Source organism: Anopheles moucheti, chromosome 2 (assembly GCF_943734755.1).
Source record: "Anopheles moucheti chromosome 2, idAnoMoucSN_F20_07, whole genome shotgun sequence".
Classification (NCBI taxonomy): Eukaryota; Metazoa; Arthropoda; class Insecta; order Diptera; family Culicidae; genus Anopheles; species Anopheles moucheti.
In genome coordinates, this window is record NC_069140.1 from 61,070,294 (window position 1) to 61,085,673 (window position 15,380).

The following is a 15,380-nucleotide window of genomic DNA, read 5'->3' on the forward strand; positions in this document are numbered from 1 at the left end:
CTAACATTTTGGTGGTAACAACGCTATTTTAAGAAAACACTAACGAATGCTTACGAAGGTGTTATTCAATTGTTGAATGTGTGCAAACTTTTTGCATTAAGACCAATCGAAACGTGGGAAGTGAATTTCCGAATTTGCAGCTGTACTATTTATTACACTTTACATAAGATTCACACATTATAAATTAAAGCATTTCAAGCAATATCAACAACATTTCAACGCCTGCTTAGTCTCGCATTAAGATTTAGGATTTAGCAAGATTTTATGCTTGAATTTGAATTTAGAATTTATTTTCTTTCTGGATATCGAATCAAATACCTCACAAAGTACTAGAATAAAATTGTCGTAGCAACATTGTCCCTATTTTATTTATGCGCAATCTCTACCATTTAAAGTAACTGTCTATCTCAGAACACTGACGAGCCGATCCGCACCACTGCGTTTCAACTAGTGATGGACATTCAACTCCACCAAGACGATGGCTTTGTAGAACGTTGCGAGTACGATTTCTTTTACCAAGCCCACATGTCTTACTGCAAGGACTCCAGGTAGACCAGTCACTAACGCGACAGTCTTTGTTCGAGAGGATTTCATTTCCCGCACTATTGGATACTATAGTGTCGGCACTGGATGATTGGCTATTTATTTTTTTCAACAACTTCGTGCGCTGTTTATATTTGAGTTTCTTCACCTTCTTGTGGACGTTGTTGTGATTGTTGTATTCTTTAATCTACAGAAAAAAGACAGCACAATAGTAGATCGTTGAGCAGACTATGTAATCTCGGACACATTGGTCGACTAGCTTACCTTGGTGAACGTGACATGAGCTATTGGTGGAAGGTGTTTGATCTCTGGATAGAAAAAGCTGCTAGCGAAATGAAGCGGATATCTAGCAGTGATTCGTTCCACCAAACCTCGGGGATTCGTTGGCCATTTCGGTGAGGTAAATGTGAGCCCACTGCTGGTTCCTGCATCTAGGGGATGAAGTGGGATCGTTACCTTTTCAAGCCATCGCCCTCTCGAACACAGCTAGTTACGAAATGCCATTCAGACAACATTATATTATACACTAATCTAAGTTCAAACTGTAAGACATCAACATACATTAAACGAGTCCACCCCAATAAACCAGTCCGGCGAAGGTATTATCTTTGTTACAAAAGATACACTCGAATGCGTCCCGTCTACGAAAAAAGTAGCTTCACTTTCGCCCTTGCCCTTACGGATCTTGGGAAGTCGGAACTCATCGAACAAGAGGTCCTGTTGAAGGGACAACGATTCTTCCAAAGATGCAGTTTGCCCAGTTTCTGCAAAGGAAGCTACTGGCACCGAAGCTGGGTGTTTTAAATGAAATAATTGAAAGCTGTTGTTGTGCGTTTGACCTAAGGAATAAAATATGTTCGATATTAGAATTTGTGAACATTTTTAACTAAAACAAAGGTGTGTACATAAACGCTATATACAGCTACAAAACATAATTTAGAATAGATGTTAATCTTCAACCACTTTTGTGTTCCCAGGCTGTCAGAAATTTGGAAAGAATGGTTTGCGTCATGCTAAGAACATTCATAAATTACACTTGTAATATTCATTGAAAACAGAAAAAAGTTTACGAATATTGTAGCCACCGTAAGCTAACGTGTAGTACGATGTTTGATCGATCGGCAAATAGAAATAAATATAATCAAATGTAAAAAAGCTGATCGCGATCGATCAGCAATAATTATGTATAAAAATGATATGTTATGCTAAGGTATGATTTCAACCAAACGAAAACGAGTCGGAATTATTGCTGTCTAGTCGGCATGACCTACGCCTGCCTAAAGAAAAGCGCCGCGAGGTAAGCTTTGCGCACGCAACAAATACCTTATTAGAAAAATAGTTTTTTTATCACTTTTATCTACAACAGTAATTTTATAGAAGTAAATAATTCAATTTGTAAACATCATTTCATCAACTTAATAACTTAACGTCATTTCATCAACATCATCAACTTGCTTCGATTGAAAATATTACATATTTTCAAACACGACCCATCACCAATTTATAAGTAAAGTTTTTTATTATCTTTAGAACGACGAAGCCGTATCGATTTATCGACCACGTAACCGGATAGTAAATCCTTGCTTGTACATTTTTTACATACGCTGTAAAAAATTTTTTTACTGTATCGCATTATGTGCTAGATGAATTAATTTACTTCGTTGAAATTTTGGTATTTATTAGACTTTCTTATTATAGCAAAACATACATTTATACATAATTAACAAATAAATGCTTTGCATATGTACCATTATTAGTTCATTTTTACAATTTTAGAACCAAACAACTTCAGAACTTATTTAATTAGAAAGAAACTAAATCACATTGCTGCTCATTTTTAGTATAGCACGCTTCTAATGTACTCCTACACATGCAACTGCATTTGGCTGGAAAAAGTAAGCCCAAAACCCAACTAAGAGCATTTTTTATATAATATCCAAAATGTATCTAAACTTAATACTTACCAAACGTCATACTCCAATGGGGCGGTGGTCTAAATTCTGGATAGTGCTTCGGAAATAGTTTTTTTGACCAACTGGTTACCAGTTTGATGCGATAAAAAACCAGCACCCCGGTCGTGCGACAACTTTCATCAGAGAAAACGGCACCCCTGATGGGATTGCCAGCAACCATAGCCCTCTGCACGGATAAGGCCACCATCGACAGCAGAAGGACCAGTTTGGTGTGCATTATTTTTGTGTTTGTTTTAGTTTGCCGTTAACCTTACTTTGCTTCAATCACGATCGCAACCAGAAATACACGATCAACGCCAATGAAGTACCGGAATACGAGTGGGATAGAGAAACGCGATACGGATCCGCAAATCAGCTACAAACTATCGAAGGTAGGTGTGTCGTGCACGATAGATCATCGGTTTAGAGAAACACGGCAACACGCAGACACATGGTACACTGCTAGATAAATACAAATCGATTCGTTTTCACCTTTCATACCTGATGAACAAAATCAATGTGTTGGATCGGGGAATGATCAAGCCCAAACCGCGCCGATAGAGCAATCAATCAATTTGACATGGCAAACCGGCTAAGCACCCGGACGCTCCCTTTCGTACTAAACCGTGGCGCCCAAGGGCTGCCTTACACTTTGGGGTAAATAAAGACTAAATGCACCAACAAAACTGCGAAACACTAAGATCGGTCTGATACAATTCGATAATCAAACGCGATCGTTCACCAGAGTGGACAGTAACAACAAAGTTCTATCCGGCGCTCACAAAATCCACCGACAGACTGATTCATACACCGACCAGTCTGGTCCACATCACATCGAACTTGAAAAAAAAATCCTTAAACCTTGCTCCCACCCTGTCATGCATATGCGTGGTACGATAAACTACAGCCATAAGGTACGTTGTTCGTTATTTATAAACCATCTGCACAAGCTTCATTCTCTCCATCGCAATATCTCTTTTCTTCAAACTGACGATGGTTTGAACGGTCGTGATGACCACATGCATATACCGCACGCAAAGACGAACTGGCGCGGCTAAATGTCTCGTTCAATCATCTTGAACAGGGGTAGGCAAATTTCAATAAGATGTAAAATGAACGCCAATCGATTTCAAAAACTCTAAATCTCTTTAATAAAATTACAATAAAAAGTGATATTGACAACAAATTCATAAAATCTTATAAACAGTTACAGCCTGCGATGTTATAATTTATACGTTTTTTTCGTTCAGAATTTATTGCTATAATATATTAATTAATGCGTATAAAATTCCTGGATTCTCTACCACCATGAATTTTACTATTACTTTATAAGTGCTATTTTCTAACCTTTTAACATAGAAAGGTTATGTTGCCAAACCCTTCCTTATGGGCTATGCTTTAGTATCAATTCACTATGTATTTCCATTTCCTTACCTGCTCTGCTTGTATTACGAAGACATGACAAACCCAAAGGATTTCACGAAATCTATCGTTTCAACGCATTTGAATCTTCCCACACATCCATGAATAATAGTTCAATGGAAACAATACAAGTTGCATCAGATTTCGATAAAACTTTGTGGTTAATGGGTTACTAAATGGTCTCCAAAATCTGGTTAAGGCTTCCTGTGAAATAAATTACAACTCTTGTCCGAGTGATACAATGACCAAATTGGTATGCAAATTATGCTAAACTACAGCTTTAGATCTCAAACATTCAAATAGTGTGACAACATTACAACAACTTCCAATACAACCTATTGGCATTAGAAACAACAAATTTATGTATATAGGTACTACGCCAACTTCGCCAATTCAATCACTTCGTCCATGCTTCGATAGTACGTACGAACACCACAAACGCGTTGCTCGATCAGTAACAGTAACATACAATTAGCTTGTCCAAAACAGCAATGCGTTGCTATGAATGGAAGGATGTGCTTCACTGTGCAGTCGAGACAATAAGTTGATGGAGCCAATAAATAAATCGTCTTTAACGCGGGAACTAGCAGTGTTCAACTGTGGGAGACTCAGTAGAGTAATATTTCGTTGATTAGCATTTTAATGGTGACTTTTATCTGGACTTGCGCGATAGCCGAACGAGGATCAGCAACGAGACGACCATCCAGTGGTATGAATGGTTTCCAATTTCATGCCTACCCTCGTGACGTTCAGTTTGGCGCGTTAAAATGAGATTCATAAATTGTAATATACACACAAATTTGCAGCCCGCGGGCCGCATTAGTTAAAACTAACGTAACTGTGCCGTTAGTAAAGTAAAGTATCTTGTAAGCCGTGTCTACTGATATCCATCTCGAAGATATTTTTCTCCAATATTTATAAATTTTAATTTAATGAACCGGAACAATAATTAAGGGGTTAAAGGTCATAAAACATTAAAAAATTTATTTAATTTTGTTATTATTAATTTATTTGTAAACCTATATGTCATATAGAACGTTCATATGTCGCACTGAAGGCTCCCGAGAGTCGCATGGGACCTCACATGGAGACCCCTAAGTTAGTAACAGTGCTGCGTACTCTAAGCCTGGTTCAAATAGCAAACAAATATGCGTTGTTAGGCTAGTGAGGTGCCGAAAATCTTTCATCAATTAAAATAAAATATCTGCCTAAAATAATCATGCCTAGCATAATTTACTGTTGGTTGCTTTACGATTTAAGTCTCTAAGTAGGTGTGCATTGTTTTCCAAATTCAATTCATATACACAAAACAAATAAAAACACAAATCGAATTGAAATAACTGACTGTTCAAACCAAAATATATGAAGTGTTTTACATATTAAATTGAAACCAAGTAATTCAGTTCAAACTAACCCAGCTCTTATTGACCATTATCCGTTTCATTGTCACTGCGAAAAGAAATTTAAAAAATTTCATTTAGTTTTCTTATGTGGATAAAAAGCATTTTCGTTACCTTATTTTGGGCACTTTATGACGAATACTTCTAAATCCCCTGCGTTTTGATTCCGTTTGTTCTTGAATTGCCCATTTTTCAGCAACAACGGAACAATTTTGATCATCCGATTCCTCTGAGCTGTGTGGGCATTCTCGCCCTGCAATTCGAAATACCTTCTTTTTTACTTCCCGCTTGTATGCTTTCCTTCGTAACGAATATCGTTTGGCTCCTACGGAGTCAGTATCTTCTTCTGTTAATTTTGGATCGCAACGTGATGAAGCCTGAGTTTCGCTATTCCGAAGCAGGCTTCCAAGTGAATCTATATCGCTGCGAAGGCTTTCCATCAATGTTGTCTGAGGTATTTTGTCACCAACGATTGATTGTGTTGCTGATGTACCGTTATCTTTTATTGAATGTTAAAAAAAAGGAAAAAAAATCAAAGAGAAAACATAATTAGCTACTACAGTATTCAGTATTATGTGCACATGAACTTTCACTTAACATACATAATTGTACATACATAACATACGAACATATTGCGTTATGTGATTCATTTTATTTTGTGTATAGTTTTGCAACTTTTCAACGTAAAATAAAATAAAAATGAAGTCCGGGTTCATACATGTTACAAGCATATATTTCAACTCGATTTTACCAATTAAAACATGGAAAGAATTTGCTTTAAATCTCCGTTGAAATGCACGTTGTTCCAATCGTTTTGCGTATTGTCCAGATAATTATCATAATCATGCAATTCTTTTGCAGCGCCACGCTGTAATAAGCAGGATACAGCATCAAAAGTATCGTGATCATTTTCTACTACACATTTTGCTTTCAGCCAGCGATTGTCTCGATACTGCCAAATCCTTAATGCTGGATAGCGCATATTAATCGAAATAGCGCGGTTATCGATAACTGCAATACAAGCATCGGGACAATGTTCGGCAATTTTATCCGCAATCCGTATGCCCGGTGCCCGCTCAAATCGATTGTCGTAGAAATTCTCGCATCCCACGTAATAGCCAACGATCAATTGTCCTTTTTGGGATGCTTTAGTTTCGACCTACAGTTATTAAAAGAATTATATTAAAACCCCACTGATCAATAAATTCCAAGTAATAATTGCACCTTGATGAGGAGCTTAACATACCTGGACCATCGCTACTTCTGCCATGGGTGACACATGAAGGCACTGATGAAACAGAGGTACCACATCCACAATCACGTTTGGATTGCCAGTCTCTGCCAAAAGTAATCCGTTCACTGCTAAATGCGGATACTTCGCTGCGTGCAACATGATTTTACAATACGCACGAGCATCAAACATTGTTTCCGACATATTTAAATGTTGTGAAAATATGTAAAATACGTATGATTTGTTTTTCACAACTTTGACTTCACTGCGTTGACAGCTATCTGACAACATTTTACCCTGTGAAAAAACTTCAACATTCCCACATCAATCGTGCTTCCGCACTAAGGGCTCTTCGGATTAATCCATATTACCAGGCACATTTTATTTATAACCCTTACTAAAACAATAATCAAACTAATAAAAAATTATCTTCAATTGAAAATAAACTAGGAAAATATTGACGTGTCTATGAAAATGCTATATACAATACAACGTTGAGTCATCGAGCAAATATAAACCGACCTGACGATTTTCACAAATAAAAAGTTTTACAACTTTGAACATGCAATATTTCAAGTTCGAGAAGGAAGGCATTCTAGATATATTATGTATTTTTATTTGCAAGTTTTGACAGAAAAATGCAAAATTATTTATTATTGTGTCAACCCAATTTTTTCATTATTAAGTTAAAAGTTCTACCTCTGAACGTTATCACATTGGAATTGGAAATTTGTGAGCATATTTTCCAAACAAGTGATGCAAAATTTGCTTCATTTTTCGAACTAATTTGAGAGTGTACACGACAAGGTGAAGCCTAAGTTTCAAACATCATATTCGGTAAGTATCTATAATTAAGTCTAAGCCTAAGGTGTTCACTAGTTCCCAGTGTTAAAATTAATAAGGGATTATATATCTGTATTATGAAGGCATAGAAAGAACCCTTGGTAAAGGACAACATTTCTGAAAATCAAAAAGTTGTCTCACTAAAGGATAAAGCGCCATATTACTCATCGATGGTTGACGGTTGACGCAAAACACAAACTGTAAATCGAAAGGATTGTGACCTCCTAGTAAGTCCGCTTTACACCGATGGGTCCCAAGGTCATAAACATACAATATTTATGTTATTGCTTTATATGGGTGTTTGGGATTGTTGTTAGTAATCAAATGCATTTTATACTTCATTCTAACTTATTTCTAACCATAAACTCAAAAACTATACATACCATCAAGCGCCTCTTTCATTTCATTGTAGGCCATTTCCAGTATCTCCATCGCGTTGATAAGTTCGCCAGGCGTCGTCAAAGAAAGCAGCTCTTTTTCCAAATCCTTACTTGTTCGCAACGGTCCGGAACCGTCGAAGCTTGCTCCAGAATTTTTTAAATAAAATCTATCAAACCCTCGTTCTAGCTCTTCGTGCACGAAACGAAAAGCATCTGATTTGAACAGCTTCCATAGTATAACCGTTACTTGCGGTAATTCCTGGCCATTGTACGGGTGTCTAGCAAAATCTTTCATTACACGCCACTCCGTTAATGTGAGCCGTATCTTACAAAACATAAACAATGGCTGCTTGAAGTACAACGTATATAGCAGATAGAATGATGCGATACGTTCAAACTGATTCTTGGAAGCAAAGAAACACTTTTTCACGGTATAAAATATTTCCCCCAAATATTCTGCCATTTCAGGATCCGTATTTCGTCCGCTGGAACGAGTATAGAACATTAGTTGCCAGACAACAAAATGAGTCACGATTCGTTGAACTTACTAAAATATGTATTGAAAGTTGGTTCTTTTCCATTCCTGGCAAAAAGTTTGAAAGTCCGGTGCCTTCAGCTTTGCAAATTCACTTAAAAACTCTGCTAAATCTTCGCGAAAACCACTGGAAATTACGCTTGCCATACCGCACTTCGTTGTTTGTTTATCTTTATCCCACATTCTGTACCAGTGAAAAATGTACATCAGTACAGCGCCTCGGACGCTCAGGAACGTCATTGGTAAATTGTTTACCATTGGCAGCAAAGCATCATTTGTCGCTAGCATCGTCCGGAAACATCATCCAGCTTTCCTTGCCTGAAAATGCCGTACGCCAACCAACCATCGGTTACAATATCGGAGTTGACCGACGAAAACGTGAAATTCATAGTCGAAGACACCGAGTTGAGGTAGAATAATCCAACAAGTGGACAGGGCAGTTGCTTAAAAGTTTGGTTATGCTCTTTTAACTTTCCAGTGTGGCAAACAGTCTTCGCCGGGTGTTCATCGCAGAAACGCCAACGCTGGCAATTGATTGGGTTCAACTGGAATCTAATACAACCGTACTGGCAGACGAGTTTCTTGCCCACCGAGTCGGTTTAATACCACTTATTTCTGATGAAGTGGTTGACCGTATGCAATACAGTCGGGATTGCCCCTGTTTGGATTTCTGTAATGAGTGTAGCGTTGAATTTACCCTTGATGTGAAATGCAACGAGGAACACACTCGGCACGTGACAACAGCAGATCTGAAATCAAGCGATCCTCGTGTGTTACCAGTCACATCAAGACATCGAGACGACGAGGACAATGAATACGGGGAAGGAACAGATGAAATCCTTATTATTAAGCTGCGCAAAGGACAAGAGCTAAAGTTGAAAGCGTACGCAAAAAAAGGCTTCGGTAAAGAGCATGCAAAATGGAATCCTACATGTGGAGTTAGTTTTGAATACGATCCAGACAACGCTATGAGACATACGCTTTATCCAAAGCCTGACGAATGGCCGAAATCGGAGCACACGGAGCTAGATGACGACAAATGTAAGTTATGGTGGAGTTTTATGTGCTGGAGCGAAATGTACAATTCTGTTTTTATTGCAGATGAAGCAGATTACAACTGGGAGTTAAAGCCAAACAAATTCTTCTTTAATGTTGAATCGTCCGGTGCACTCAAGCCTGAAAATATTGTATTGATGGGAGTGCAAGTATTGAAAAACAAACTGTCTAATCTCCAAACACAGCTGAGCCACGAAACGGATGTTTTGGCAATTTAAATTTGCAGAGCTCTCGTTCGACTTTCCATTACATCGTTAAACATCAGCTAACTGCTATGTCTTAGCGGGCATTTTAACATCAAGTGTACAATAAAGTTTGTTTTCCTTAGCCTCACTGAGAAAAAAAGAGTTTCTAGATTAAAATAGCTCATCAAGCAATACAGATTAGATAGTATTGAATAACAAAGTAAGTACATTGATTCACGATTTGATATTAGTTCTAGTCAACAAATTTAACGAAACCCAGAAAATATCACGATTCATGCAGCAAGCTTTTATTAACACTTTATTGATGCTATTTCACCGATTAAGTTTCTACTTAATAACTTGCCGAATGTATAATAATATGTCGCATAAATTTCAATAATTTTTTTTATTTCATTTTCCGTTCGATTAAGAGAACGGCGCAGCATATGTGTAGTGGTTTACCGATTGAAATTAATATTCATCACTGTCGTCCTCGTCTTGTGACATTTGTTTCTGGAACAGCTCAGCATTTTGCAGTGTTGCCGTCTGGACGCTGTACCACTGCTGCTGTTCAGCAGCTGCTTGTTCCTCCCGGGCCTTGGCAAACAATTCCTGCTGCTGTCGTAACAGCTCCTCCTCGGGGATGCCTAAATTCTCCAGCCGCGTACTTTGCCGTCTACGTTTGGCGGCTACTTGTTTGCAATCGTTCAAAACTGCCTCCGCTTCTTGTTTGTAATCTTTAAAGCCGAGTCTATCGAGGGCCTCCAATACGTGCTCGGCATTTATTGTTTTCTTGTTCCGCTGATTGCACACTTCATTCGCTTCCGAACTGATTAAATGAATGAATTCCGTGCAACAGTTCAGTATTAGCTCACGACTTTCATTTGCCACTCGGATTGAGGGAACCTAGAGTAGTTTTACAGGTAAATATTAGAGTTCCAAAAAGCGTCGAACAAAATTACAATTGAATCCTACCAGTTCTTTGATTATTTTGTTGATACTCGCGCGCGGCAAGGTTAGTTCATCGTCTTCTTGATTTGGTGGACAAAGTTCGTCGTGTGGATCAGACATTGCTTAACTGCTGTTTAAAACAGCTTCTTCAGCAGAATGTAGCTAAACTAAAGGTTGAAATTGCAACAACAGATGTTGATTACATGGAAGTATCATTAATGTTTATGTTTAGTTTCTTGCCATAATGGAAAGCCATAATATGTGCGATGTTATTTTTCAACACCTCTTGAGAGTCTACACGGCACGAACTAACCAAAAAACATGAGGCCTTTTTTAAATACGTTTATTCAAATAGAATCCTAATCTTACGTTTCTAACCAGATTTTGCTCATTGATTTTTGAACAAAATGAACGAATATGAAGCACCACAAATTCAACTTGGTCCACAATTATTGTTTATCTTTGGCGATGTTTCGGCCAAGAGAACTCTCTGCCAGGCGCACAAGATGTTTATAGCTTTCCGCTAACAGTGCTGTCATTCGGCTAAAGGTAAAGTGGGGCACAATAACCCCTAAAATACTGCCTTTTAGAACAATGCTTATAACCGAATATTAGGGTTTAGTTCAACTGTTCATAAATTATTCTAACCCTTACAATTCGATTTTTCTAATGAGTCTACAAAGGGTATCTTGGAAAACGCTGGATTTTGTATAGAAATCACCATAGAGTTTAATCGCAAGAAGAATTAAAGGCTGTAACGATGTAACGTTAGCAATTTCATATGCTTCCATAAAGGACCTGGATTTTTTGGACATGAGATTGTTTTTATAAAGATCAGAACGAGTTAATAATGCTCCTTACTACGAATTGTGAATAATGATTCGTTGGCTTGTGGATAGTTTTCTTTTTACATTCAACTGCTACACTGCTTGTATCTATTTAGATAAAACAGAACATTATCATTGTCGTTGTCAACAAGGGAGGGAATACAAGTTGAAGAATTTAAAACACAAAATTATTAGCGCCTCTATTCTTGACTATCTTTTACACTTGCTGAGTGGATTTTTTTAAATTTGGTTAGAACGGCCAGGGCAAATCGACTTAATTTAATTTTATTAATCGGCCACGTAGCTCCGTAGCTCCTTGCTACGGGAGTTTGGTCCGGATGGGATTTTTGCCTCGGTCCTGTCGTGTGAAGACCGGCGCCGCTAACAATACACCAGCAAACTGCGTCTAGGGGAGTGGAATATTTAAAAGCATCAAATATATTGCAGCCGATGGCCGAAATTAGTGTTATGTAATAGAATCTTAAGCTGTGAACTAAATGTAACTAAATGCCGTCTTTTGCTCGCAGTTCGATTATTGCAATATAAAGGTTTTAAACGAAATCACATCATCATATCCTAGACTCCAGTTCTACACAGTTGAAGTTTTCGTACCTCAAAAGCGTATTCAATCACACCATTACGACTCCTCAAGTACTTGGAGCTATAGAGCGGATAAGGAGAACATGGACAAGGAAAGCAAGTGTTGATGAATCTATAATGAGTTTTTGATCAACGGATTGAGATACCAAAACCTGTAAGCCTTTTAAAACCTCTAGCACCAATAGTGGAAACGAAAAGCTGAATAACATAAATAGCCATCGAAGTAGGATCACAACGAAAGACAGCAGCAATATACAGACATTTAACAATGTCATCCAAGATATCTTAAACCGTTGCTTCAAGCAAACATCACAAGCATACGGAAAGCAATCTACGATGTCAAACCGAATGAGAAAGAGGAATCTATTACAAATAAATGACGGCAAATGAATAGATTCAGTGGCCCATCTCCACACTCTCGTTTTCCATTTCCATTCTGACGAATTATTCCGTTGCCCTAAAGATCTCTTCACCGGATAACCTGCTTTTCGCTTCGATGCTGATGCAAATGGTCGAGCATCGTATCATCGAGTCATAATCTAGATTGTCTCAAAAAGAAACTTCAGAGCAGATAGGTAGAAGCTTTGTAGGATGATGGTTTAGCGTTTTAAAGCAATTAGCAAACATTGCCACAAAGCATACGGCCTATGACAACGATGCAACCGCGATTGCTTGAAGTCGCCTTCTTGCTTGCTTATTATTCACTTCAAACATCGTGTATTATACACAATCCAACCGCAATTGTAACGAGGTTAACGTGAACTGATTTTACTCTTTACCTAACGTCGCAAAACAATTATATTAAGATCATTAATCATTTTTAAAATGATTTGTGCTTGCACATATTGTACTTACTTTAAGTATTGCAAATAGTTCCTCCTGAAAAATATCCCCATTATATTAGACCACGTATTGGAGGTAAAAAAATTTCTCACTGATAGATTTTACACAGGTACAGGATGCCAAATCTCATACAAACCGTTCCCGATAGGAGCATGCAGGACTGACTTTCCAGCTAACCCTGTCATGGAATGCTTGTAAATGGTTCCATTTTTTTAGTGGTTAATAGAGGAACCGCTAAAAATGATGAGTCCTTTGAGCTGTACGATCAACTCACTATCGTAGAACGAATTAGACACGCCAGGCTCCGGCAGGCCGGTCATGTCATTACGATGACACTGTACGACTCAGGTCATAAAATCCTTTTAGGACGCCCACATGGACAGAGGCATGATAGGCCTAAATTGAGATGGAGTGATGACGTTGATAGTCCACCAAAAAAGCCGATTAGAAATTGGATCGGCAGGCAATAGCATCTGACCGTGAGCGGCTTAGAAGGTTTCGGCAACCAAATAACTCATGTAACTAAACACCTTGAATTTTCACAATTTCACACGAAAAGTTTTTAGAACAAAAAGCGCATACAAAATATGTCAAGATATGACAAGTTGTCCTATTCTAGTATCAAATTCAAGCGTAGGTGGGGATCGTGTGTACACCATCAAACATTTCATTATAGAAAGTCCAAATCTGTTTTTTTAATTACTCACGATGAAGCTGCACATTGAAGATTGTACGTTTGAGAGAAAAAAATGAATTACAAATAACTAAAACGATAAATAGAAAACATTGTGAAGAACATGACGAGGAACGTGTTGTTTCGAGAAAAATAATTTTCTTTTGATTGAGAATTACGGCTCTTCGCCGTATTGTTGACAATAATACTTAATATTTTTAGAATACGTGCGAGGAATACAGAATCACGAGAATGAGTATACTCTTAGAGTTGTAAATTCATGATTTGTCTGTATATTGATCTGCAATTCTTGCCAAATATTCCGGAATTCTCGTGTATCGACTCGTTCTCCATTCAAACCACGCCAACTTTTGCCAGTTTTGCCGCTCGCTTGTCAGTTTTTTATCATCTAATCCATGTTAACTGATTGCATTATTTCTTATCGTTCCATTGCCTAAGGGTCGCTTGCAAATATGTAAACCATAACCAGTAAATGCAAATAATCCCAAATAGTGCAAGATCAATAAATACAATAGTTAGCCGAGGCGAAATCAAAGTTATTGGAGTTATCACTGAGTGTACACAAAGTTATGAACACTGGAAAACATATGATGCACCAGCAGGAAACAGGTAAACTAAACATACTCAAATCATTCTAAATATTCGTACCAAAGTGTGAGTTGTGCAAGAAAGACGCAACGCATTTGCACGTGATGAGGACAAGAAGACAAGTAATGCGAGTTTTTTTTATTATTGGGAAGAGGGCGAAAAATGTGAGCATTTACCGCTGCTTAAGAGTTCACTCGGGCCATGCCCTACTAGGTATGGCAAGGACAGGACCAGGGCAGGGATGGAAGCGAGAAAAAAGCAAGCGAAAAAAAAAACGCGCACAGGCAATCGCGCATGGAAAATGGGATAAACTGGACGTTTGTGATTCGTGTGCAGGGGAACAGCAACAGCAGGGGAACCGAGGAAGGTACCGAGTAATCGAAGTTGAAAGAAGGGCTACAGAAAAGGGTCCCTGGGTAAGGGTATAGGAGGATAAGGACGGAAATGGTAACTATCAGCGGTGTTGAGGCTGGCCCCCCGAACGAAAAAAAAACGAGAACAACTGTTTGGGTGTTATACGTGTGTGTGTGCGCGCGTGTTTTTGTTGCTATTATTGTTGTTTCGCTGTGTTTCAGTAGAGATGGCAAACGAAGGTTCGTGTGAGGTGAGGAATGAGAGCAGTTGTTAAGGGCTTGAGGGTTGTGAGCAGGTATGGAGCGAGGCGTAGACGACGGCGAACAAATGAAAACGTTCACCGCGCGGCCCCTCCGCCTCCCGTTTGCCCAGGGCAAACCGGGCTCACACAACACAACAAGCATCGCAGTAGGTGAGTGTGTCTAATGGGCAGAGTGAGTGGAAGGATGTTATATGTGTGTGTAGAGCGGTAGCGACGTACGAAAACGATAGCTCGAGGTAGCTGGATAGGACAGCGAGAAAGAGAGCACCTCTTCCTTTCCTTTCCCCCTTTAGTGCGCAACGCGGACCCTTTTCAAATCTACACAGCGATGCGAGATCACTCCACGTGGAGTCTTGTGCAGGCAGCAGGCAAGATTACACCAACTCCATGGGTTTGCTTCGACCAATGAAAATCCAGCATTCGTCGACTATTTATGAAAAGAAACCAATATTTTTTGCCTTTCCTTAGGGTTTGTCAAGTGGAAATGCAGAGTCGCAAATGAGTGGGACGGGAACACGTGGGGTAACGGGGGTGGCTGGTGGAGGGTTAGTAAAAGCACCACCACCTCTGTGCGCCCACCTTCTGGCAACCTCTTCATATTTCACACAGACAGACCATTTTAGTCCCGCGTGCCCACAACCCCAATCAACCGCCAACGACATACACACACACATACCGTCCCTTGCGCCACGTCCGCCACCCTGTTCGGTACTC

The 15,380-nt window shown here is 38.9% G+C and overlaps 5 protein-coding genes across 5 annotated transcripts; 1 reads left to right on the plus strand and 4 right to left on the minus strand.

The window, feature by feature from the left end:
* Positions 1-346: 346 nt before the first annotated feature.
* LOC128297917 (spondin-2) lies at positions 347-3,197 on the minus strand. The gene is made up of 4 exons (XM_053033633.1): positions 2,508-3,197; positions 1,105-1,382; positions 808-1,029; positions 347-730 (listed from the first exon to the last, which is right to left on the minus strand). The coding sequence occupies exons 1-4, from the start codon at positions 2,731-2,733 to the stop codon at positions 383-385; spliced, it is 1,074 nt and encodes a 357-aa protein (XP_052889593.1). The 5' UTR covers positions 2,734-3,197; the 3' UTR covers positions 347-382.
* A 1,749-nt stretch (positions 3,198-4,946) lies between these two features.
* On the minus strand, positions 4,947-8,453 carry LOC128297255 (uncharacterized). Its single transcript, XM_053032865.1, has 4 exons — positions 8,320-8,453; positions 7,775-8,256; positions 5,432-5,816; positions 4,947-5,366 (listed from the first exon to the last, which is right to left on the minus strand). Exons 1-4 carry the CDS (start codon positions 8,451-8,453, stop codon positions 5,339-5,341), a joined length of 1,029 nt encoding a protein of 342 aa, XP_052888825.1. The 3' UTR covers positions 4,947-5,338.
* Positions 5,933-6,813, minus strand: LOC128297256 (ER membrane protein complex subunit 8/9 homolog). The gene is made up of 2 exons (XM_053032866.1): positions 6,564-6,813; positions 5,933-6,476 (listed from the first exon to the last, which is right to left on the minus strand). Exons 1-2 carry the CDS (start codon positions 6,750-6,752, stop codon positions 6,072-6,074), a joined length of 594 nt encoding a protein of 197 aa, XP_052888826.1. The 5' UTR covers positions 6,753-6,813; the 3' UTR covers positions 5,933-6,071.
* A 122-nt stretch (positions 8,454-8,575) lies between the features above and the next one.
* Positions 8,576-9,701, plus strand: LOC128297569 (DNA-directed RNA polymerase II subunit RPB3). Its single transcript, XM_053033239.1, has 3 exons — positions 8,576-8,716; positions 8,785-9,347; positions 9,408-9,701. Exons 1-3 carry the CDS (start codon positions 8,631-8,633, stop codon positions 9,578-9,580), a joined length of 822 nt encoding a protein of 273 aa, XP_052889199.1. The 5' UTR covers positions 8,576-8,630; the 3' UTR covers positions 9,581-9,701.
* A 193-nt stretch (positions 9,702-9,894) lies between these two features.
* On the minus strand, positions 9,895-10,693 carry LOC128297936 (protein Dr1). The gene is made up of 2 exons (XM_053033653.1): positions 10,523-10,693; positions 9,895-10,453 (listed from the first exon to the last, which is right to left on the minus strand). Exons 1-2 carry the CDS (start codon positions 10,616-10,618, stop codon positions 10,019-10,021), a joined length of 531 nt encoding a protein of 176 aa, XP_052889613.1. The 5' UTR covers positions 10,619-10,693; the 3' UTR covers positions 9,895-10,018.
* Between the last annotated feature and the right edge of the window lie 4,687 nt (positions 10,694-15,380).

Excerpts from the sequence above, each read along its gene's own strand:
- LOC128297256 (XM_053032866.1), bottom strand. The coding sequence starts at position 6,752 with ATGTCGGAAACAATGTTTGATGCTCGTGCGTATTGTAAAATCATGTTG. Across the intron at positions 6,477-6,563 it reads CAGAAGTAGCGATGGTCCAG|GTCGAAACTAAAGCATCCCA; the intron begins GTATGTTAAGCT and ends TAATAACTGTAG.
- LOC128297569 (XM_053033239.1), top strand. The coding sequence starts at position 8,631 with ATGCCGTACGCCAACCAACCATCGGTTACAATATCGGAGTTGACCGAC. Across the intron at positions 8,717-8,784 it reads GTCGAAGACACCGAGTTGAG|TGTGGCAAACAGTCTTCGCC; the intron begins GTAGAATAATCC and ends TTAACTTTCCAG. Across the intron at positions 9,348-9,407 it reads GGAGCTAGATGACGACAAAT|ATGAAGCAGATTACAACTGG; the intron begins GTAAGTTATGGT and ends TTTTTATTGCAG.
- LOC128297255 (XM_053032865.1), bottom strand. The coding sequence starts at position 8,453 with ATGGCAAGCGTAATTTCCAGTGGTTTTCGCGAAGATTTAGCAGAGTTT. Across the intron at positions 8,257-8,319 it reads AACTTTCAATACATATTTTA|CGGACGAAATACGGATCCTG; the intron begins GTAAGTTCAACG and ends TACTCGTTCCAG. Across the intron at positions 5,367-5,431 it reads CATAAAGTGCCCAAAATAAG|TGACAATGAAACGGATAATG; the intron begins GTAACGAAAATG and ends TTCTTTTCGCAG.
- LOC128297917 (XM_053033633.1), bottom strand. The coding sequence starts at position 2,733 with ATGCACACCAAACTGGTCCTTCTGCTGTCGATGGTGGCCTTATCCGTG. Across the intron at positions 1,383-2,507 it reads CCATTGGAGTATGACGTTTG|GTCAAACGCACAACAACAGC; the intron begins GTAAGTATTAAG and ends TTTATTCCTTAG. Across the intron at positions 1,030-1,104 it reads TTGGGGTGGACTCGTTTAAT|CTGTGTTCGAGAGGGCGATG; the intron begins GTATGTTGATGT and ends TTTCGTAACTAG.
- LOC128297936 (XM_053033653.1), bottom strand. The coding sequence starts at position 10,618 with ATGTCTGATCCACACGACGAACTTTGTCCACCAAATCAAGAAGACGAT. Across the intron at positions 10,454-10,522 it reads ACAAAATAATCAAAGAACTG|GTTCCCTCAATCCGAGTGGC; the intron begins GTAGGATTCAAT and ends AAACTACTCTAG.